This window comes from Hippoglossus hippoglossus, chromosome 5 (assembly GCF_009819705.1).
Source record: "Hippoglossus hippoglossus isolate fHipHip1 chromosome 5, fHipHip1.pri, whole genome shotgun sequence".
Lineage (NCBI taxonomy): Eukaryota > Metazoa > Chordata > Actinopteri > Pleuronectiformes > Pleuronectidae > Hippoglossus > Hippoglossus hippoglossus.
In genome coordinates this window covers 365,562-385,291 of record NC_047155.1, presented here as the reverse complement: position 1 = coordinate 385,291, position 19,730 = coordinate 365,562, and the positions used below count along the sequence as shown (strand labels likewise).

Sequence of the window (19,730 nt, the reverse complement as noted above, 5' to 3'; positions counted from 1 at the left end):
TTCACTAGCCCCTTACCCTAACCCTAACCCTCAAAACTAAATATCTAGCCTAAACCTAATTCTATCGCTTAAACCAAGTCTTAACTCCAAACAACCCATTGAAAGTGGGTCAGAAAGTGAGGACAGGCCTAAATGTCCTCACAAAGATATAAGTACAAGTTAACACACAAACAGTCATACCCAAACGCAGCTTCAGTCCAACCTCATGAGAGCGTCAACAAACATCTGATATGACGTTTAGTCTTTGACCTTTGTACGTAAACACCATGTGATACAAGCAGTGTGGAGTGTTTTAGGTCACATGATGCTGTAGTGTGTTTGTCAGTGTGTCTGCTGGACGAGGAGGAGATGAGACTCTGAGTCCTGTTTGCGCCCCCTGGAGGCTGCAGTGGTCGTCATAGCCTCAGTGAGAACAAATGCACTGATGATTCAGCTGTCTGCCCCTCCCCCACACCCCCAAACACACACTGGGACAGGGCTTTATTTAACAAAGGCTGATCTTTGACCTCTGAGAAGAGGCAGGTCCAACTGCTTTGCCCGACACCTGTCAGTCAGCAATACACACGTCTGCGTCATCTGGGTCCACACTAACGCTAGATAATAAAATAAAGATATTGAGATCATTGATTTTCACTTTGTAAGCTTGTGTTGCTCAGTTTGGTTTGATGCTGTTGGTGCAGAGCTCAGAGTGAAAGATAGAGACACAGAGAGGAGCAGTAAATTATAAAAAGTAAAAAATATCTTTTCACCGTCCAAACATGTATGAAAAGACCCAAATTAATACCGTAAGTGGACTTAGTGGAGCCGTGCGTGGCTCCCTGGTGTCGGCCCCTTCTCCCCCGGGCTGTGGAGCTGTGGTGTCTGCGTCCGTAGCCGTGGAAATAATGCTTTTCTTTTTTCCAGTGTCTGTATAGACCACTTACTGTGTGAGGTGTATAGCAGAGAAACCAAAGCAGAAAAACACTGTATACTATACTGTATATTTTTATATACAGACATTTTTTCAGCAAAATGTGTGACCTCATCATGACATCATGTCCCTGTCTTGCTCTCTGATTGGTCAGTTACGAGGGTTTCTTCCTGTCCTGCTCTATGACTCATGGAGGGGTGGAGCTCTGCGCACCACAGCACACCAGCAAACAGTCGGTCAGCAAATACCTGTTCCACCTGGTGGTGTGGGACCAGAGGTACGTACCCATCCTGAGTCTCACCTGAGCTTCACCTTCAATGTTTAGATTTAATTTAAAATACTGCCCCCTGCAGGGTGTGCTTCCCGGTGCAGATCAACCAGCTGCCTCGAGAGTCTCAGCTGACAGTGACACTGTTTGCCAGCTCTCTGCCTCCCCCTGTAGGAGCTGAGGACAAGGGGAAGCAGCGTCGCAGCATCGAGGCTCTTGGTTGGGTCACCATGCCGCTCTTCAACTTCAGACAGTGAGTCACGTGATGCTCACACAGATGCTCCTACCCAGCACATTTCATTTAGCTGATGCTTTTATCCAAAGTGACTCACAATAAGTGCATCAACCATGAGGGAACAAACCAGAGCAACAAGAATCAAGTCGGTACATTAACTTCTACATGTAAGTGCATCAGCCTAAATTCAAGCAGTATGAAACCGCCACAAGTCCAATGCACACAGAGACCTGTTCTAATGTACTTCTGTTTCCAGTCTTTACGCTTTCTGTTTCCTCCTGTGTCCACTCTTATGCTAAGCTAGCTGTGTCATCCTGTGTCCAGTTTCTGATTCCAGAATCTGATTCTAAAACCGGGTCTAAACCTCAAACACACACAAAGTGCCCCCCAGCTGACTGTGTGTGTGTGTGTGTGTGTGTGTGTGTGTGTGTGTAGTGTCCTGACGTGTGGCAGGAAGTTACTGGGTCTGTGGCCTTCGACCCCAGGGACTGGAAATGCTCGGACGAGTTCACCCAACTTCAGCCAACCCGACAGTGTGATCGTGCAGGTGACACATGCACACAGTTCTGAAGCAGAGCGCCCTCTGCTGGAGCTCAGGGGGAATGATACTATACAGAGTTAAAGTTGACCATAACTCTGACTGGTGTGTGTTCGTCTCTCTGTTTCTTTGTCTGTCTTTGTGACTCAGGTGGACTTTCCCACCTCGTCCTTCGAGGTCCGCTTCACTACTCCTCCTCCTGCAGACTTCTGTCCTCAGTACGCCTTCTCCAGATTGGACACCATCAGTCAGATCCAGCTGCAGGACGTCCTTCACAAAAAGGCCGTCTTCTGGTTAGCCACACACACTCAGACACAGATACACAACACATGTGTACCCTGTGTGTCATACCTGTGTGTGTCGTACCTGTGCAGGTTGACGGCGGAGGATAAGCGTCTCCTGTGGGAGAAGAAGGCCTTCTGTCAGTCTGAGAGTGCAGCTCTGCCTCTGGTTCTGGCCAGCGCCCCCTGCTGGGAGTGGGCCTGTCTGCCGGACATCTATGCCCTGCTGAGACAGTGGGCCTGCCTGGGTCACCTGGACGCCCTTGGACTCCTCCACGCCTCGTAAACGTCCCCTCGCTCACACTCACCTGTCCCTGTCCAAGCACCTGAGGGACATCATCATGTGACGTCACCGTGTGTGTTTCAGGTTCTCGGACCAGGAGCTGAGGAGGACGGCCGTCCAGTGGATGGACTCCATCTCAGACCCAGAGCTGCTGGACTTCCTGCCTCAACTAGTCCAGGTAACATGATGACAGGAAGACAGAATACCTGCATGATTCAGAGTCACTTCATTTGATGTGGTCGTCTCTGGACTGATCAGGGACAGGGGAAGGACACAGTCAGGTGAGGGACACAGGCAGGTGAGGGACAGGGACAGGTGAGGGACACAGGCAGGTGAGGGACAGGGACAGGTGAGGGACACAGGCAGGTGAGGGACACAGGCAGGTGAGGGACAGGTGAGGGACACAGGCAGGTGAGGGACACAGGCAGGTTAGGGACACAGGCAGGTTAGGGACACAGGCAGGTGAGGGACAGGGACAGGTGAGGGACACAGGCAGGTTAGGCACACAGGCAGGTGAGGGACACAGACAGGTGAGTGACACAGACAGGTGAGGGACAAGGACAGCAGAGGGACACAGTTGGCTACTCACCTGTGACACCTGCATCTCTGAACCAGGACTGATCCCGTCTCTGTCTCTCTCTCAGGCTCTGAAGTACGAGTGTTACCTGGACAGCTCTCTGGTTCGATTCCTCCTGCGACGAGCCATCGGGGACATTCGCATTGCTCACTACCTCTTCTGGTGAGTCAGCGTCTTTCTTGCTCTCAGATGTCACATGACGACACTCTCGTTGTTGAGGACCTCTCGCCTACGCCTGTGGCTTTAATCGATGAGGTCTCTGTGTGCCGGTCGCTAACTGTCAGAATGTATCATCACGGGAGGGAGTTCAAATTACAGAAAGCTTTCTGATTGGACGCAGAGTAAACGTCCCTGAGTGCAGAATGAGTCGTCAAACAGTGTGAAGTGTTTTAGCGGAAGAGAAAACACAGTTTTATAGCGTGAGAGAAATGAAGAGTTACCAGAGAGACACAGGATTCAACCATGAATGATTCAAATGTGTCTCCGTGTCAGGCTGCTGAAGGACAACCTGCAGGACAGTCAGTTCAGTGCTCGCTATCAGCACCTACTGGCCGCTCTGCTCTGCTGCGTAGGTCGAGGTCTCCGGGACGAGTTCGACCGTCAGTGCTGGCTCGTCTCCATCCTCACCAAGGTGGCTCACAAAGTCCGAGACGCTGCGCCGTCCAGCAGACAGGTGAGGAGGACGCAGATGTGACATCATGACTGGGCGATGATTCTGGAGACATGTGCTTGTGAAGACAAGATTTGAATTCACTTGTTTTCTCCGACAAAATGAAATGAACCCTGAACAGATTATTGATTATTTATCAAAGCTGAGTATTGATAAGTTAAGAGTTGTATTGGGATTTAACTTGTGTGTGTGTGTGTGTGTGTGTGTGTGTGTGTGTGTGTGTGTGTGTGTGTGTGTGTGTGTGTGTGTGTGTGTGTGTGTGTGTGTGTGTGTGTGTGTGTGTGTGTGTGTGTGTGTGTGTGTCCGTCCTCAGTCCGTCCTCAGAGACGCTCTGGACGAGATGAAGCAGTTCTTTTCCATAAACAGCAGCTGCAGACTTCCTCTGAACCCGGCGCTGCTCGTCACAGGAATCAACATCCAGGTACACGACCACACAAACATCCACCGGCTCGCCGCCATGTCCCAAGGTCTTGGTGTTATTAAAGGCTAAAGGGGGCGTGGTCCTCGGAGCAGGAAGCAGATCAGGTGTCATGGACACATGAATCCAGGTGTTAAACTGATTCAAAGCTGCAAAAAGAGCAGAGATGTTTCACACTTGACATTAAATCTGGGACAGTTTATCAAACACTGCTTTAATGGATCTTACTCATCTGATTAGTTCCTCACCCGTCGACCAATCACAGAGAAGGGGGTTTTGACCTTTAACCTGAGGTGACCTCTGTTGCCACAGTCGGATCACTTGGTTTCAGTGGTGTGGTTCTCAGGTTCTTCTGTCTCTTCCAGTCGTGTTCCTTCTTCAACTCCAACGCTGTCCCTCTCAAACTGTCCTTCCATAACCTGGACACTCTGGGAGACAACATCAATGTCATCTTCAAGGTATGTTGAGTTCACATCGGATGTTGTCTTCCTACCAGAACCGCCATCGTTATACCGTGTGTTGTTATTAATCAATGTTGGCCTCTGACGTCTCTGTCCAGTCAGGAGACGACCTGCGACAGGACATGCTGACTCTGCAGATGATCCGCATCATGAACAAGATCTGGATCCAGGAGGGTCTGGACATGAGGATGGTCATCTTCAAATGTTTCTCCACTGGCCGAGGACGAGGTGAGCTCCCTCCAGGTGTGTGTTACGTGTCCTCAGGTGTGACGGACAGGTGTGTGTTACGTGTCCTCAGGTGTGACGGACAGGTGTGTGTTACGTGTCCTCAGGTGTGACGGACAGGTGTGTGTTACGTGTCCTCAGGTGTGACGGACAGGTGTGTGTTACGTGTCCTCAGGTGTGACGGACAGGTGTGTGTTACGTGTCCTCAGGTGTGATGGACAGGTGTGTGTTACGTGTCCTCAGGTGTGACGGACAGGTGTGTGTTACGTGTCCTCAGGTGTGACGGACAGGTGTGTGTTACGTGTCCTCAGGTGTGACGGACAGGTGTGTGTTACGTGTCCTCAGGTGTGACGGACAGGTGTGTGTTACGTGTCCTCAGGTGTGACGGACAGGTGTGTGTTACGTGTCCTCAGGTGTGACGGACAGGTGTGTGTTACGTGTCCTCAGGTGTGACGGACAGGTGTGTGTTACGTGTCCTCAGGTGTGACGGACAGGTGTGTGTTACGTGTCCTCAGGTGTGACGGACAGGTGTGTGTTACGTGTCCTCAGGTGTGACGGACAGGTGTGTGTTACGTGTCCTCAGGTGTGACGGACAGGTGTGTGTTACGTGTCCTCAGGTGTGACGGACAGGTGTGTGTTACGTGTCCTCAGGTGTGACGGACAGGTGTGTGTTACGTGTCCTCAGGTGTGACGGACAGGTGTGTGTTACGTGTCCTCAGGTGTGACGGACAGGTGTGTGTTACGTGTCCTCAGGTGTGACGGACAGGTGTGTGTTACGTGTCCTCAGGTGTGACGGACAGGTGTGTGTTACGTGTCCTCAGGTATGGTGGAGATGATTCCTCACGCTGACACTCTGAGGAAGATCCAGGTGGAACATGGAGTCACTGGATCCTTTAAAGACCGACCTCTGGCCGACTGGCTCCTGAAACACAACCCCACTGACGAGGAGTACGACAAGGTAACGCACACCTGTGGTGTCAGCTGATTGGTCCACACAATGACCTGCAGCAGGAAACCACTTCACCCTGTAATTTGACCCAGACACATAAATATGTTCCAAGTCGAAAAAGCTGTTACTTCCTGTTTGCACTGGTGTTCCTGAGTCGATGAAAGTTACTTTGTCTGTGTCCAGGCCGTGGAGAACTTCATCTACTCGTGTGCCGGCTGCTGTGTGGCCACCTACATCCTGGGAATCTGCGACCGCCACAATGACAACATCATGCTGAAGACCAGCGGCCACATGTTCCACATCGACTTCGGGAAGTTCCTGGGACACGCGCAGATGTTCGGAAACATCAAACGGTGAGAGACAGACTCACGCTGTCTGGATAAAGTCCCTTTAGTCTGGATTAGTTGATGATGTGGGTCATGTGACTTTTGCAGAGACCGCGCCCCCTTCGTCTTCACCTCCGACATGGCGTACGTCATCAATGGAGGAGACAAACCGTCCAGTCGCTTCCACGACTTTGTGGATCTGTGCTGTGAGGCGTACAACGTGATCAGGAAACACACGCACCTGTTCCTCAACCTGCTGGGCCTGGTGGGTTCACCACACATGCTGGTCTTTCTGTCGTTGTGAGGACCCTTCATCACCTCTTTCCTCACCTCATTCTAAGGCCCAATCCCATTTCACCCCTCGGCCCTGCCCCTTGTTTCCGAGGGTTTTCTTATCCCTTGAAACGGAGTCACAAGGAGAAGTGGTTGAAATCTACCCCTACGAATTGGAACAGCCCTTCAAGAAGCCGTTACATCATCAGTATTCGTCGCGAAAACCCGACACGTCATCAGTAGTCGATGCGAAAATACGGGATTATCATGCAAAATAAGATCGCTAGCATGCTAACGCTAGTATGCTAACGCTAGCGCGCTCGCAATCTCTTTTTTTTTTAAGGTTGTTGTGAAGAAAGTGACCATAATACACTGATGACATTAAACTAAGAGATTACAATCATTATCGTAAGTTTTAAATCCTTATTAATGGAGAAAATACTACATTTGTGGGTCTCTCTCCCAGCTTGCCGGTGATTCGCAAGGCATTCTGGGTACACCTCCGTTTGGAGGGTATAGAGGGTATAGAGCGTATAGAGGGTATAGAGCGTATAGAGGGTATAGAGCGTATAGAGCGTATAGAGGGTATAGAGGGTATAGAGCCTATAGAGGGTATAGAGGGTATAGAGCGTATAGATGGTATAGAGGGTATAGAGCCTATAGAGCGTATAGAGGGTATAGAGGGTATAGAGCGTATAGAGCGTATAGAGGGTATAGAGCCTATAGATGGTATAGAGGGTATAGAGCCTATAGAGGGTATAGAGCGTATAGAGGGTATAGAGCGTATAGAGGGTATAGAGCGTATAGAGGGTATAGAGGGTATAGAGCCTATAGAGGGTCTTCAACTAAAATTGCAAGAGGTCCAGACATCAACCCTCCTCCCCTTCTGGGGTCCTTATAATTAGAGACGTACAAATATGGGCTCTGACTAAATCAGTTTAATTAACATTTTTATTGCACAAGGTTGCTTTTGTAACAACACAAAATCAAACACAAACTGGCCAAAACACAATGCCTCTTCTGGACAAACATGAAACAAAGTGCCATAAACATGTTGTCTTGGAATTTGCATATAGGCCTACATTCCTTTTAACCGTAAAGATGTAACATCCTCAAAGACAAACATGTAAAGTGCTTTAGGTTGAACTGAGCTTAACAACCACTTAAAGATTGAAGCAAAAACTTCTTAGAAAAAGTAACAATAAATAATTTCCATCGGTTCATTCACATGTAGCCTGTTGTCTGTCGGCCCACTTCCCTAATTCAGGGGGAGAAATTGACTTTAGCTTTCTCTGCTAGTATTTTGAACCTTGGGAGGAATGGGGGGGGGGGGGCCATTCTCAAACAGGCATGACCAGGGGAAAGTCCCTCAGGTACCGTCTGTAGCCAGAAGCTGGCAGCGTCACTAACTCCACACTGCTCTCTCAGATCAACAAGCTCCATCTGTAGAGAGGCCATATCTACACACTTGAAGGTCATTTTAGCCTCCTGTGAAAACGTGGTCTCATTCCGCGTCCTTACCTCGGACTGCTGCGGGTACGAGTCTTCAAAGTGTCTGTGTTTGGTTTCATAACGGCGTTTTAAATTGCCGCTTTTGACAACCGCAACAGACTCGGAGCCAATGAGACGCACCGGTCTTGTTGAGCTCACTGCAGGAAGAACAAACACATACTTTTCTGTCCACTCTGCTCGGAACACTCGGTTTTCAACGTCCGTGTGTCTCCGTCTGCGCGCTTCTCTCTACCTAGCAACCCGGCTACACAGTATATGATACCAACACATAGGACCCAAGCGGCTCCACGGGGCTGGCGTCATTATGCCGGATTAAAAATCTCTTAAAGGTCAAACAAGGCCGCCGATGTATTTATATATATTTTTAATGGAGAGTCGCGGTCCGGATTTGGACCGGAGTCCGCCAGTTGGTGACCCCTGGTATAGAGCCTTGGCCCCTCCCCTCGGCCCCACCCCTCCGTCCCAACACGTGAAAGAGCAAAACGAAGGGGAAGGGCTAAGGGGTGAAATGGGATTGGGCCTAAAACAACGTGTGAAGGTTCAAAGTGTTGGTTTTAAACTACATGTTCATTTTCACAGATGTTGTCCTGTGGGATTCCAGAACTGTCTGATCTGGAGGATCTGAAGTACGTGTACGATGCTCTGAGGCCTCATGAGTCTGAGGCCGACGCCACCATGTACTTCACCAGGTGAGGAAACGCGTTGAGCCTCGTTATACAACATGTAGATTTATTATCTGTACAAAGTTCTACATTTTTTAGTTATTGAACCATGTTTTACACAAACAGCTTCAGAATATAGACTCGTATATTAAAGATGACCCCCCCCCCCCCCCCCCCCCCGACCCGGTCAGGTTGATTGAGTCGAGTCTCGGCAGCGTCGCCACCAAACTCAACTTCTTCATCCACAACCTGGCTCAGATGAAGTTCACCTCGTCGGAGGAACGTCTCACGCTGTCGTTTGCTCCAAAAGTTCACACGCCGAAGAGCGACGGCGTCATCAGGAACCTGTACATCTGCAGACACATCCGCACCGCCAACGCCAACAAGGGCTACGTGAGTTCAGGTTCACTGAAACCACATTATTAGTTTTTATGACATTGCTGTCAACACAGGATCTTAAAAATACAAGATGAATTATCAATACAGAACATGTGTGTGTCTGTGTGTTTCAGGCCTTCGTGGTGAAGGTGGAGCGTGACGGACAGGAAGTTCAGCTGGTTCAGAGGACGTTTGAAGAGTTTTATGAACTTCACAGTAAAATGAGACTGATGTTCCCGTCATCCAGACTGCCCAGGTACACACAATCACACTTGCACACAAACACACAGTAACACGTGTTATTTCTACATTGTTTCCTCATGATGTCACTTTGAGTGATAGTGAAGAAACGTCACGTCTCCTCTTCGCCCCGCCCACAGTTTCCCAAACCGTTTTGTGATTGGTCGGTCCAGAGGTGAGGCGATGGCCGACAGGAGGAAAGACGAGTTGAATGGTTACGTCTGGCACCTGATCCACGCCGCTCCAGAGGTGGCCCAGGTCAGACCCGACCAACCAGGCACAGAGGGCTGAGTCTATATAATGTGATTCATCACTAACTGTGTGTGTGTGTGTGTGTGTGTGTGTGTGTTACAGTGTGAGCTGGTCTACACTTTCTTCCACCCACTGCCGAGAGACGAGAGACCAGGAACAACAACCAGCAAACCAGCAGGTTTGTGCAGGTACACACACACACACACGCGTATGAAGACATAAACTCTGTTTTTGTATTTGATGTGTGTCTGTATTGTGTATATTGTTTGTACAGAGTTGTCTTGGTCTCCGGCCTCAGAGAAAGACCTGGGTGAAGTCAAACTCTCCATCTCCTACAAGAATGACAAACTCTTCATCATGGTCATGCACATACGAGGACTGGTCAGTGTGTGTGTGTGTGTGTGTGTGTGTGTGTGTGTGTGTGTGTGTGTGTGTGTGTGTGTGTGTGTGTGTGTGTGTGTGTGTGTGTGTGTGTGTGTGTGTGTGTGTGTGTGTGTGTGTGTGTGTGTGTGTTCAGACATGAATGTGTTGTACAGATGTTTTTGATATTATGAGTTCAGCTGAACACTGAGGTGTGTGTGCAGCAGCCTCTTCAGGATGGGACAGACCCTGACCCGTACGTGAAACTCTACCTCCTCCCTGACCCTCAGAAAACCAGTAAGAGGAAGACAAAGGCGGCGCGACGCACCTGTAACCCCACCTACAATGAGATGGTACAGTCTGGTCATGTGACTCTCGTTAATCTGATCTTTACACATCTGTCACATCTGTTGTGTGTGACGACATGATCTTATTCAGCTTCTTATTTCTTATTCTGTTCATTTTAAACCAAACAGTTTATCTCTGAACCAGCTGTGGTTCACACAGAGCAACACAAACACACAGTAACACCAACACAAACACACACTAACACCGAGCAACACAAGCACACAGTAACACTAACAAAGTAACACAAACACACACACACTAACACAGAGCAACACAAGCACACACTAACACAGTAACACTAACAAAGTAACACAAACACACACTAACACAGAGCAACACAAACACAGAGCAACACAAACACACACTAACACAGAGCAACACAAACACAGAGCAACACAAACACACACTAACACAGAGCAACACAAACACAGAGCAACACAAACACACACTAACACAGAGCAACACAAACACAGAGCAACACAAACACACACTAACACAGAGCAACACAAGCACACACTAACACAGTAACACTAACACACACTAACACAGAGCAACACAAACACAGAGCAACACAAACACACACTAACACAGAGCAACACAAACACAGAGCAACACAAACACACACTAACACAGAGAAACACAAGCACACACTAACACAGTAACACTAACACACACTAACACAGAGCAACACAAACACAGAGCAACACAAACACACACTAACACAGAGCAACACAAACACAGAGCAACACAAACACACACTAACACAGAGAAACACAAAACACAGAGCAACACAAACACACACTAACACAGACAAACACTAACACAAACACTCAGTAACACTAACACAGTAATACTAAAACACACAGTAAGGCAAAACACACACACACAGTAAAAACACAGTAACACTAACACACACAATAAGACAAAACACACACTGAAACAGTCTCAAATCCGAGTTTAGTTGTGACAGTGAATGTCGTTGGTTGATCGTTGCCCCTCCCTCTCAGCTGGTGTACGAGCGGATCCCTCGCGGCGACCTGGACCAGCGGGTGATCCACCTGCGGGTTCTGGGTGATGGAGCTTTCTGGGAGAACACTCTGCTGGGTGAGACTTTCATTCCTCTGAAGAAGCTGGTCCCAGGTCAGCACTGGGTCGACTGGCACCGGCTCAGCACCGCCGCCTCTGACTCCGCCCACTGACCAACAGGAAACAGGGATTTAAAGCAAGCGAAGAAGAAGAAGAAGAAGAAGAAGAAGAAGAAGAGGTGTTTCTCCTCATGAGGATGACTGAGGAAAGAAGGAAAATCCTTTCAAAGTAAAAGCCTTGTGGCTGATCCTCTGTGTGAGGTCACTTCAATGACATCATCGCTGTTCACTTCAACAACTTCAATTTAAGACACGTTTCCATGGAAACCTGCAAACACTCAGATTCTTCTGATGTTTTTAATTTAACATCAATAAAAATTCATCTTTTGCACTTGAAACACACAAACATTAATTTTACTTAAATAATTAAAAGTTCAAAAACTCGCTACACACACACACACACACACACACACTGAAGTAGATGTGAAATCATCAGCTCGTTCAGAAGTTAAAACTAAAATACGTGTCAGTCGTCACACTGCGAGGAAATGTATGAAGTTTATCTTCAGGGACCATGAAGAGGAAACGTTCTGACGCTGCGTCACTTTTTATACAACTACTGCAAAAGATGAAAGTCTTCATCACAATAAACAACTAAAAACACTTCAAGTCAAAGCTGCGTTACAGAAACCCACTTCATCTTCACACTGACACTTTGTGAAGCTTTGGTCTAAACGCTGAAACTAACAGGAAGCAGCTGGAGCCCAATTGGAGTGAGGTGAGGTGGAGTGAGGTGAGGTGGAGTGAGGTGAGGTGGAGTGAGGGGGAGTGAGGTGAGGGGGGGTGAGGTGGAGTGAGGCGAGAGGTGGCGTGAGGTGGAGTGAGGGGGAGTGAGGGGCGAGGAGTGAGGGGGAGTGAGGTGAGGTGAGGTGGAGTGAGGCGAGAGGTGGCGTGAGGAGTGAGGGGGCGTGAGGGGGAGTGAGGTGGAGTGAGGCGAGAGGTGGCGTGAGGAGTGAGGGGGAGTGAGGAGTGAGGGGGCGTGAGGAGTGAGGGGGAGTGAGGCGTGAGGGGCGAGAGGTGGAGTGAGGGAGTGAGGGGGCGTGAGGGGAGTGAGGGGGCGTGAGGGGAGTGAGGGGGAGTGAGGGGTGAGGAGTGAGGGGGAGTGAGGGGTGAGGAGTGAGGGGGAGTGAGGCGTGAGGGGGCGTGAGGAGTGAGGGGGCGTGAGGGGGAGTGAGGAGTGAGGGGGCGTGAGGAGTGAGGGGGAGTGAGGAGTGAGGTGGAGTGAGGCGTGAGGGGCGAGAGGTGGAGTGAGGAGTGAGGGGGCGTGAGGGGAGTGAGGGGGAGTGAGGGGCGAGGAGTGAGGAGTGAGGAGTGAGGGGCGAGGAGTGAGGAGTGAGGGGGAGTGAGGGGCGAGGAGTGAGGAGTGAGGGGGAGTGAGGCGTGAGGAGTGAGGAGTGAGGGGAGTGAGGGGGAGTGAGGCGTGAGGAGTGAGGAGTGAGGGGGCGTGAGGGGAGTGAGGGGGAGTGAGGGGTGAGGAGTGAGGGGTGAGGGGGAGTGAGGCGTGAGGAGTGAGGCGTGAGGAGTGAGGAGTGAGGGGGCGTGAGGGGAGTGAGGGGGAGTGAGGCGTGAGGAGTGAGGCGTGAGGGGCGAGGACACAGACTGAGGATATTTTTTACAGTGTTAATGAGGATCTGTGATTTAATGTTTTTTGTTTTGTTGATGAACTGAGAAACTAATTGATCTGTTCAGCACTCTGCTGCAGATGTTTGTTCTCTCCAGATGTTTCTCTAGCTCAGATGTTTTGAAAGAATTCTTCTTGACCTTTGACCTTTCATGCTCACTGGTATCTGTTCGCTGCAGCTGACACTGGGAACTTTGGTTTCAACACAAACTATACGATGTGAAAATGATGTACGATAGCTATAACCTTTGTAAGATCCTTACGTTCGTTAATGTTTGTACAATAGTTATCATATTTGTACGATCATTATAACCTTTGAACCATAGTTATAACGTTTGTACGATCGTTGTAACGTTTGTACGATCATTATAACGTTTGTACGATCATTATAACGTTTGTACGATCATTATAACGTTTGTACGATCGTTGTAACGTTTGTACGATCATTATAACGTTTGTACGATCATTATAACGTTTGTACGATCGTTATAACGTTTGTACGATCATTATAACGTTTGTACGATACCTTATGTCTCAATAGGATGAATGATTGTGACGACCCCTGAATTCAGACCTAGAGAAGTGGATTTATGCTTTTTTTTTACCAGTTGAAATGATTTTTTTAAATCAGTATATTTTTTGGAGTCTGGTGAAACGTGAAGAGTTTGATCTGTAACTGAAAGAAGAAAACACTGATGGAGAAGAAGAGTGGGGAACAGTACAGTCTGACCTCTGACCCCTGACAGGGACAGAATGTAAGTTCTAAATAAACCTGATCTTTGTTTTTAATGGACAAACTGACGATATATATAAAATGTGACTATTTCCGCTGCAGCGAAGTCGATCAGGTTTAGATTCTCATAGAAAGAAGCTGTTTTTAATTAACTTTCATTTTCATCTTCTTTTGTATCATTTGCACTAAAAAATAAACTTGAATTGAAAAAAAAATATTCCTCCTGTTCTTTTCTTTCTTTCTCTTTCTTCCTCTTTTATTCACTCCTTCATTCGTAGGTCGGCTGTGATCACTTTAACTTCACTGACAAAGAATCACCTGTTTGACTTTTTAACGTTAAAGTGAAGAAAATGATCTTTTCTCTTCAAAACTTCAAACATCTGTGTCGAAATGAGTATTGGTCCATATTGAATTTAAAAAGATCAGGTTACAAGAACAACGTTGTGATTTAATGAGATTAAAGTTATGATATGACTTGAATATTATGAAATTAATCTCAATTTCTATTTAGTTTTTGTCTTTTAAAACTTTGTCATGTTCTAAAATTAATCTCATCAGATTGAAGATATAAGTGAAATGAAAATTGAAATACATTTCTGATTTTAACAAAGAATTATTATTCGCAGTCATGTTAAAAACACGGTTTTTATTTCATATAAATATATACAAATAAAAAAAATTATGTCCCAGTAAAAACTTGTCTGCATATCTAATTTAATTGATGAAACAGAAAACAGACAAGTTTTCTCCTTTAAACTATTTTTAACGCTGGACACAGCAACACGACTAAATAAGGAACAAACTGAAAAGCACGTGGCAGCACATAGCGGGGACCACATGTCCTGTTAAAGGGACAGACCCGGGACAAGGTGTCCTGTTAAAGGACGGGAAGGTGAAACTTCACGTCTACAAAGACGAAGAAGAGGATCCTTTTTAAAACTACGTAATTTAAAATAAAATAGAAAAACATCGTCACAAAATAATCATCATCCACACAACGTTAAACATGACATCAATTCAGATGAGGACAGAATCAACTTCAATGATTCAAATTAATGAAACAAAATAAACAAAATAAAAGGTTTATTCTCCCACATGTTCAGTTGTGGATGAGAGACAAAGGAAATTGGGCAGACACAGTAGAGGGAAGACTGAGGATTACCCACAATACCCTGGTCCCAATATACACAGATGGGTCAAAGGAGCCAGAGTGGACAATCTGGATTAGCTTTTGTTATCCCAGATCTAAACGTAAATATAAAGAAAGACCACCGGATCACCTGACAGTCTGCACAGTAGAGATGTTGGCCATATCAGTGGCACTGCAGCGGACAGAGCAAACGAGATGAAGGGGTTCTAGTAGGTTCCGATTCACTGTTCATTGGTATCACTACAATCAAGGTCATCCCACTGTAGAGCAGATATTGTTTCATCGTTCACAAACCAGTCAGATTCATGTGGATCCCGGCTCACAGGGACTTCGAGGGAAATGAAACTCACTCGCCAAACAATCATTAAAACAGGAAATAATTATGGAGGAAAGGACGGAGCCAAAACAATAATAAGAAGACGCATCATGACTGAAAGAGACAAAGACAATGGGACGAGGGAGGAAAAGCATCTGTATCAAATAAAGCAAAAAGTGGGAGGGATGAAAACGAGGTGAAAACACAAGAGAACAAACACAGACAGGACACAGGACACAGGACACACAGGACAGACAGGACACAGGACACACAGGACACAGGACACACAGGACAGACAGGACACACAGGACACAGGACCAAATCCAACCAAGCAGCTTCAGGGAAACATCCATCAGGACAGAGTGATGCTTTCCGAGGAGATGTGGACGAACTCAAACTGAGGAATGTGTTTAATATTGGAGAAGGAAACTATAAAGTATTGTTTGAGTTTATAAAAGAAAGTGGTTCAATGAAGAGGATCGAAGTTTGAGTTAGGGTTGGGTTTTATTTGTATTTATATTTGTTGTTTATTTATTTATTTATGTATTTCCGCAAACCAAACACTCTGACCCACACCCCAGCATAGTAGGGGGGGGGGGGGGGGGGGTAATGCACCTTGAAGGTAAGGGGCCACCCGCCATTAAACAACAACAACAACAACAACAAGAGTTCAGCTGTGATACGCTCCCTCCGCTTCAGTAACACTGCGACGGTCCCTCACCGCAGCTCCACCTTCACGTCACCGGAAAGACGCGTCAGAGTTGACGGTCCCTAAACTTTCTGATGAAATCTCCGAAGAAGAAGCGACGAAGAAAAGAACCGAGCCGAACCGAGCCGAACCCGAGACAAGACGATCTAAAAGGATCCGAACCAGGACCGGGGAGACTTTAACCCACATGTAGACTCACATCCTCCGGGTTCAACCTCTGAGATCTGTCGCTGTGTGCGGAACTAACCGTCAGCTAGCTGCTAAGCTAACCTGCTGCTAAGCTAACCCGCTAACTGCACCGGCTCTACAGAATCCGACTCGATGGATCCGGTTCCGTACTCAGACCTGGTTCTGTCCTCGGATCGGGACTCGACCGTGTCCAGCTTCAATTTCTGTTCCAAACTGTCCACGAGGAAGAAGTCCAACCACCGCGGGCCAACAGGCGCCGACACCGCGGAGCCCGCCCGGCTGACGGCTCGTGTTTCCTGGGTTCTCGGTGGTCGTGGAGTCGGTGTGTGTGAGAGTCAGTGAAGAGTAAAGATCCATGAAAGACTCAGAGACTTTTAAAGTGTTCAAGTTTTAAAGTGTTAACGTTTTAAAGTGTTAACGTTTTAAAGTGTTAAAGTGTTAAAGTGTGTGAAGCTGCTGCTGAGACCCGGAGCTGAGTCTGAGACCCGGACCAGGACCAGGACCCGGACCCGTCCCTGACTCTGTCACTTTTATATTTTACACTTTTAACGTCAGCGACATGTTCAAGAATATGACGGATGACGGACATTTATCCAGCGGGCAGAGCTCGTCCTCTCCGGCCGGGCACGGTGTCACGTCAGTCGGCCTTGTCAGTCAGGAAAGCTCGTGGATCGGCCTGCTCTCCGTGGTGTCAAGGCCCGCGCTGTCATTTGTGCAGAGATACCTCCCCGGTCGGACCCCGGCCCCGGGCCCGGCCCCGGACCGGGCCCCGGGCCCCCGGTGGAGCGGGGCCGCTTCTCAGAGCCGCTTCACTGACGAAGAAAGAGACTTTTTCAAACAGCTGGAGCACGTGATGCCGTTAACGCAGCACGCGGCCGCACACCTGACCGACATGCGGTGTCAGCAGGACGGGGCCGCGGGGCCGCTGGAGCCCGGACGCGGCTCCGCTCCACCGTGGCTGACCGCCGCGTCTCTGCGGGACTTGGGCATCGAAGACACAGAAGAGCTGAACCTGAGTCCGCACACCCGGGTCGGGTATTTGTCCTCTTTCAGGACTTTTCTGAGCCATGTTCTGATGAACCCGGTGTCAGCTCAGGAAGTTAAACCCAGGGGGGGGGCGGACTGGTTGAGGGGCAGTAAAGGGGGGACGTGGTGGGGCAGTTTGTGGGGGGGTGAGGACATTTCACAGAGAGCTTTGTCCTGGACCGAGGACCAGATGGAGACAAACCAACTCTGTCCACAACAACCAGGGACAAATCCCCCCCCTGCAGAAACAACCCGAGCGTTTGTTCAGAGCGGCAGCGAGGAATCGACTCTGGGAGAAAACACTGGAGCAACTGAGCACAAAGAGAAGCAGCCTGACAATGGAGGTCTTCACACAGTCCAGAACCCAGAGGGGTCCACGCCAGACCTCAGCATCAGCAACACCCTCAGCAGCCCAGGAGGCGGCGCCTGCAGCGAGTCACCACTTCTGACCCCAGATCAGGACAATGGTTACTCCAGTCTTGAGGAGGAACACTTCCTGTTGAAGAACTTGAGTGAAGAGACACTACCGACAGAAAACTGTGTGACCGCGATGCAGGACGAGTTGTCTGAGGAAACATCGGAGAACACAGACGAGGACAAACAACAACACTCAGCTGATGAGGGTCAGTCCGCGGACAATATGGCGCCCTCCGCCCCCGAGTGCCAGAACAAAGCCATCGCCTTCATCATGGGCTGCCCCTGCAGCGACGACGACGACAGCAGCCTATCAGAGTCCAGTGATGATGATGATGATGATGATGGATTTGACAGCGAGGGGTCGTCTGACCTGTCCGACTCGACTGATTCGGACTCGGACAGCGAGGTCGACTCGGAGTCTGAGCGTCTCTGGAACTCTTTGTGCCAAAGTGTGGACCCGTACAACCCCCGAAGCTTCAGCGCCCAGCTACACAGCACGCAGCCCAGGACCATTCCCACTGCCACACCCCCCTCTTCCCCAACCGCCTCACCTCCCCTCCCCTCCTCCTCCCCTCTGTCCGGCCTCGACGTCTGGGACGACTCGACCTCGGCGAGCGAGGCCGACGAGGTTGAGAGCATCCGTCTGTTGAGCTCCTTCAGCTGCACGTCCGACCCCTACAGCCCTTTTAACTTCCAGGCCCCAATCAGGACAAAAGGGCCAAACAAGGTGGCTCCAGAGGCCCGGGCCAAGAGGGCCCCCCAGACCCCCCCACACTCCCCCCACCACAAAACAGCTTCTCCTCCTGAATACAGGAAAGACGAGGCCGAGGAGTGTCTGGACAGCGGCTTCTCTGAGCCCACCGCCCCTGCCCCGACCACCTCCTCTTCCTCCTCCACTTCTCAGAGCGCTGCTTCAACCAAAAAGGTCAGTGTCTCATGTCTCAGCCTGTTTTTATTCACTGTGACGATTAAGCTGAGTTTAAACCATCAATAAGCTGAAAGTTTGTTCTCTCTAACGTCCTCTACTTGCTCTTCCTCTCAGGTTCGTTTCTGTGACCAAGTGGAGGAGTTCTTCCTCGGCTGTGAGGAGGACCGCCGGAGCCCCTGGGAGCAGTTGGCCCGGGACCGCTGGCGATTCCTGCGACGCTGTGAGGAGGTGGAGCAGAGCATCAGCTTCTGCCTGCAGCCGCAACACCGCCGGCTGGTGTACCGCCGCCTCGTCGTCCTCCAGGTCCAGGACACCCTAACCCTCCACATCCAGAATGAAGACATACTTGAACGCATCTCAAACTGATTAAATGAAAAGCTGCACTTGTTGATGAGAAACAAACATTGTCATCATACTGACGAGAGACAGAGACTCAGAGACTCAAAGACACAAAGACACAGACTTAGATCCGTTGATCTCTTCACTGACTCGAGTCCTCGTCTGTTATTCTGCAGATTCATCAACTAATAAATTGAGATTCAGGGAAACTTTCTGACAAACGTATTCAATAAACCTTAGAGGTGCCGGTGAGGTGCCGGTGAGGTGGAAGCTTTCTGTCCTCATCAGTGAAAATGTTTTCAGTGTTTAGTTTCAGACGTCCTCAGTATCTCTGCTGTTTTCATCATGAACGAAGAGAAACTGAGAAACAGATTCAGGATTAATCAGAGACACAGAATCGTTGATCTCATTATTGATGAGTTTAATTTCTGATCAGTTTTTTTTTTTAATGTGACGTCTTCAAACGTCTTGATTTGTCTTAAACAAAAACTTCAACTTTTTAAATCGATCATTGATCAGAAATAAATTGATCAACTTCTCTGTGACTCAGGAGTCAAACTGCAGCTGGACTTTGAATCTTTGAATCTTTGCAGCTCAGTTTGTTTTAGTTTCGTCTCTGAAGCCAAAGATGAACAGTTGTCATGTGACAGGAAGAGGAAGTTGAATCTGCATGAACTTCATTGAGGATTTGTCAGACTCTCTAATCACTGATAATCAATACACCTGATTGGTGTGATGTTCACCACTGGAATAAAAAGTAAAGAATGGTCCTTCATCGTCTCTGTCCTCACAGCCTGGGGCCCCCGGAGGCCCCGGCTCCTGAGTCAGGGCCCCTCACCGCTGAACACACGACAAGTACTTTAAGCTTTTACTCAGTTACTGAGATGTACTCAGTTACTTTCAGGTACTTTCCACCAGAGATACAGAGTTTCACTATTTGAACAGACGTCACTTTTTAAAATAATTTTAGTTTGAGGAGCTCGTTCATCAT

At 48.6% G+C, this 19,730-nt stretch overlaps 2 protein-coding genes and 1 long non-coding RNA gene across 7 annotated transcripts in view; 2 read left to right on the top strand and 1 right to left on the bottom strand.

Annotated features, from left to right (window-relative positions):
• Nucleotides 1-11,964, top strand: part of pik3c2b (phosphatidylinositol-4-phosphate 3-kinase, catalytic subunit type 2 beta) — a 20,941-nt gene extending 8,977 nt beyond the window's left edge. The window contains exons 13-35 of one of the 3 annotated variants that reach the window (XM_034586633.1): nucleotides 1,065-1,187; nucleotides 1,264-1,431; nucleotides 1,849-1,960; nucleotides 2,102-2,244; nucleotides 2,326-2,514; nucleotides 2,600-2,693; nucleotides 3,160-3,254; nucleotides 3,585-3,765; nucleotides 4,076-4,183; nucleotides 4,546-4,638; nucleotides 4,740-4,905; nucleotides 4,953-4,973; nucleotides 5,667-5,824; nucleotides 5,999-6,168; nucleotides 6,250-6,406; nucleotides 8,506-8,615; nucleotides 8,780-8,981; nucleotides 9,101-9,222; nucleotides 9,347-9,464; nucleotides 9,561-9,636; nucleotides 9,733-9,839; nucleotides 10,043-10,171; nucleotides 11,174-11,964. In XM_034586633.1, the coding sequence (XP_034442524.1) occupies nucleotides 1,065-1,187; nucleotides 1,264-1,431; nucleotides 1,849-1,960; nucleotides 2,102-2,244; nucleotides 2,326-2,514; nucleotides 2,600-2,693; nucleotides 3,160-3,254; nucleotides 3,585-3,765; nucleotides 4,076-4,183; nucleotides 4,546-4,638; nucleotides 4,740-4,905; nucleotides 4,953-4,973; nucleotides 5,667-5,824; nucleotides 5,999-6,168; nucleotides 6,250-6,406; nucleotides 8,506-8,615; nucleotides 8,780-8,981; nucleotides 9,101-9,222; nucleotides 9,347-9,464; nucleotides 9,561-9,636; nucleotides 9,733-9,839; nucleotides 10,043-10,171; nucleotides 11,174-11,365 (3,034 nt within the window). In that variant the 3' untranslated portion in view covers nucleotides 11,366-11,964. Of the gene's footprint in view, nucleotides 1-1,064; nucleotides 1,188-1,263; nucleotides 1,432-1,848; nucleotides 1,961-2,101; nucleotides 2,245-2,325; nucleotides 2,515-2,599; nucleotides 2,694-3,159; nucleotides 3,255-3,584; nucleotides 3,766-4,075; nucleotides 4,184-4,545; nucleotides 4,639-4,739; nucleotides 4,906-4,952; nucleotides 4,974-5,666; nucleotides 5,825-5,998; nucleotides 6,169-6,249; nucleotides 6,407-8,505; nucleotides 8,616-8,779; nucleotides 8,982-9,100; nucleotides 9,223-9,346; nucleotides 9,465-9,560; nucleotides 9,647-9,732; nucleotides 9,840-10,042; nucleotides 10,172-11,173 lie in introns of those variants that run through there. The other 2 variants (XR_004613941.1, XM_034586634.1) reach the window with 2 other exon arrangements.
• Nucleotides 1-12,114, bottom strand: part of LOC117762164 — an 18,729-nt gene extending 6,615 nt beyond the window's left edge. Inside the window, exons 1-2 of the long non-coding RNA XR_004613945.1 lie at nucleotides 11,958-12,114; nucleotides 8,813-8,821 (exon numbers count right to left, since the gene is read on the bottom strand). This is a non-coding gene — a long non-coding RNA (uncharacterized LOC117762164). The remainder of the gene's footprint in view (nucleotides 1-8,812; nucleotides 8,822-11,957) is intronic.
• Nucleotides 12,115-15,801: 3,687 nt separating this feature from the next.
• On the top strand, nucleotides 15,802-19,509 carry LOC117762144 (protein phosphatase 1 regulatory subunit 15B-like). Of its 3 annotated transcripts, none has more exons than XM_034586642.1 (4): nucleotides 15,802-16,374; nucleotides 16,513-16,910; nucleotides 16,959-18,397; nucleotides 18,515-19,509. In XM_034586642.1, exons 2-4 carry the CDS (start codon nucleotides 16,589-16,591, stop codon nucleotides 18,764-18,766), a joined length of 2,013 nt encoding a protein of 670 aa, XP_034442533.1. In that variant the 5' UTR covers nucleotides 15,802-16,374; nucleotides 16,513-16,588; the 3' UTR covers nucleotides 18,767-19,509. The 3 variants fall into 3 exon arrangements, with proteins under 3 accessions (XP_034442533.1, XP_034442532.1, XP_034442531.1); XM_034586641.1 differs by having other exon boundaries at nucleotides 16,513-17,444; nucleotides 17,475-18,397; XM_034586640.1 differs by having other exon boundaries at nucleotides 16,513-18,397.
• The last annotated feature ends 221 nt before the right edge of the window (nucleotides 19,510-19,730 follow it).

Bases quoted from the DNA above. Each gene is read 5' to 3' on its own strand.
- LOC117762144 (XM_034586640.1), top strand. From the start codon at position 16,589: ATGTTCAAGAATATGACGGATGACGGACATTTATCCAGCGGGCAGAGC. The intron at 18,398-18,514 runs GTCAGTGTCTCA...TCTTCCTCTCAG, and splicing joins GCGCTGCTTCAACCAAAAAG to GTTCGTTTCTGTGACCAAGT.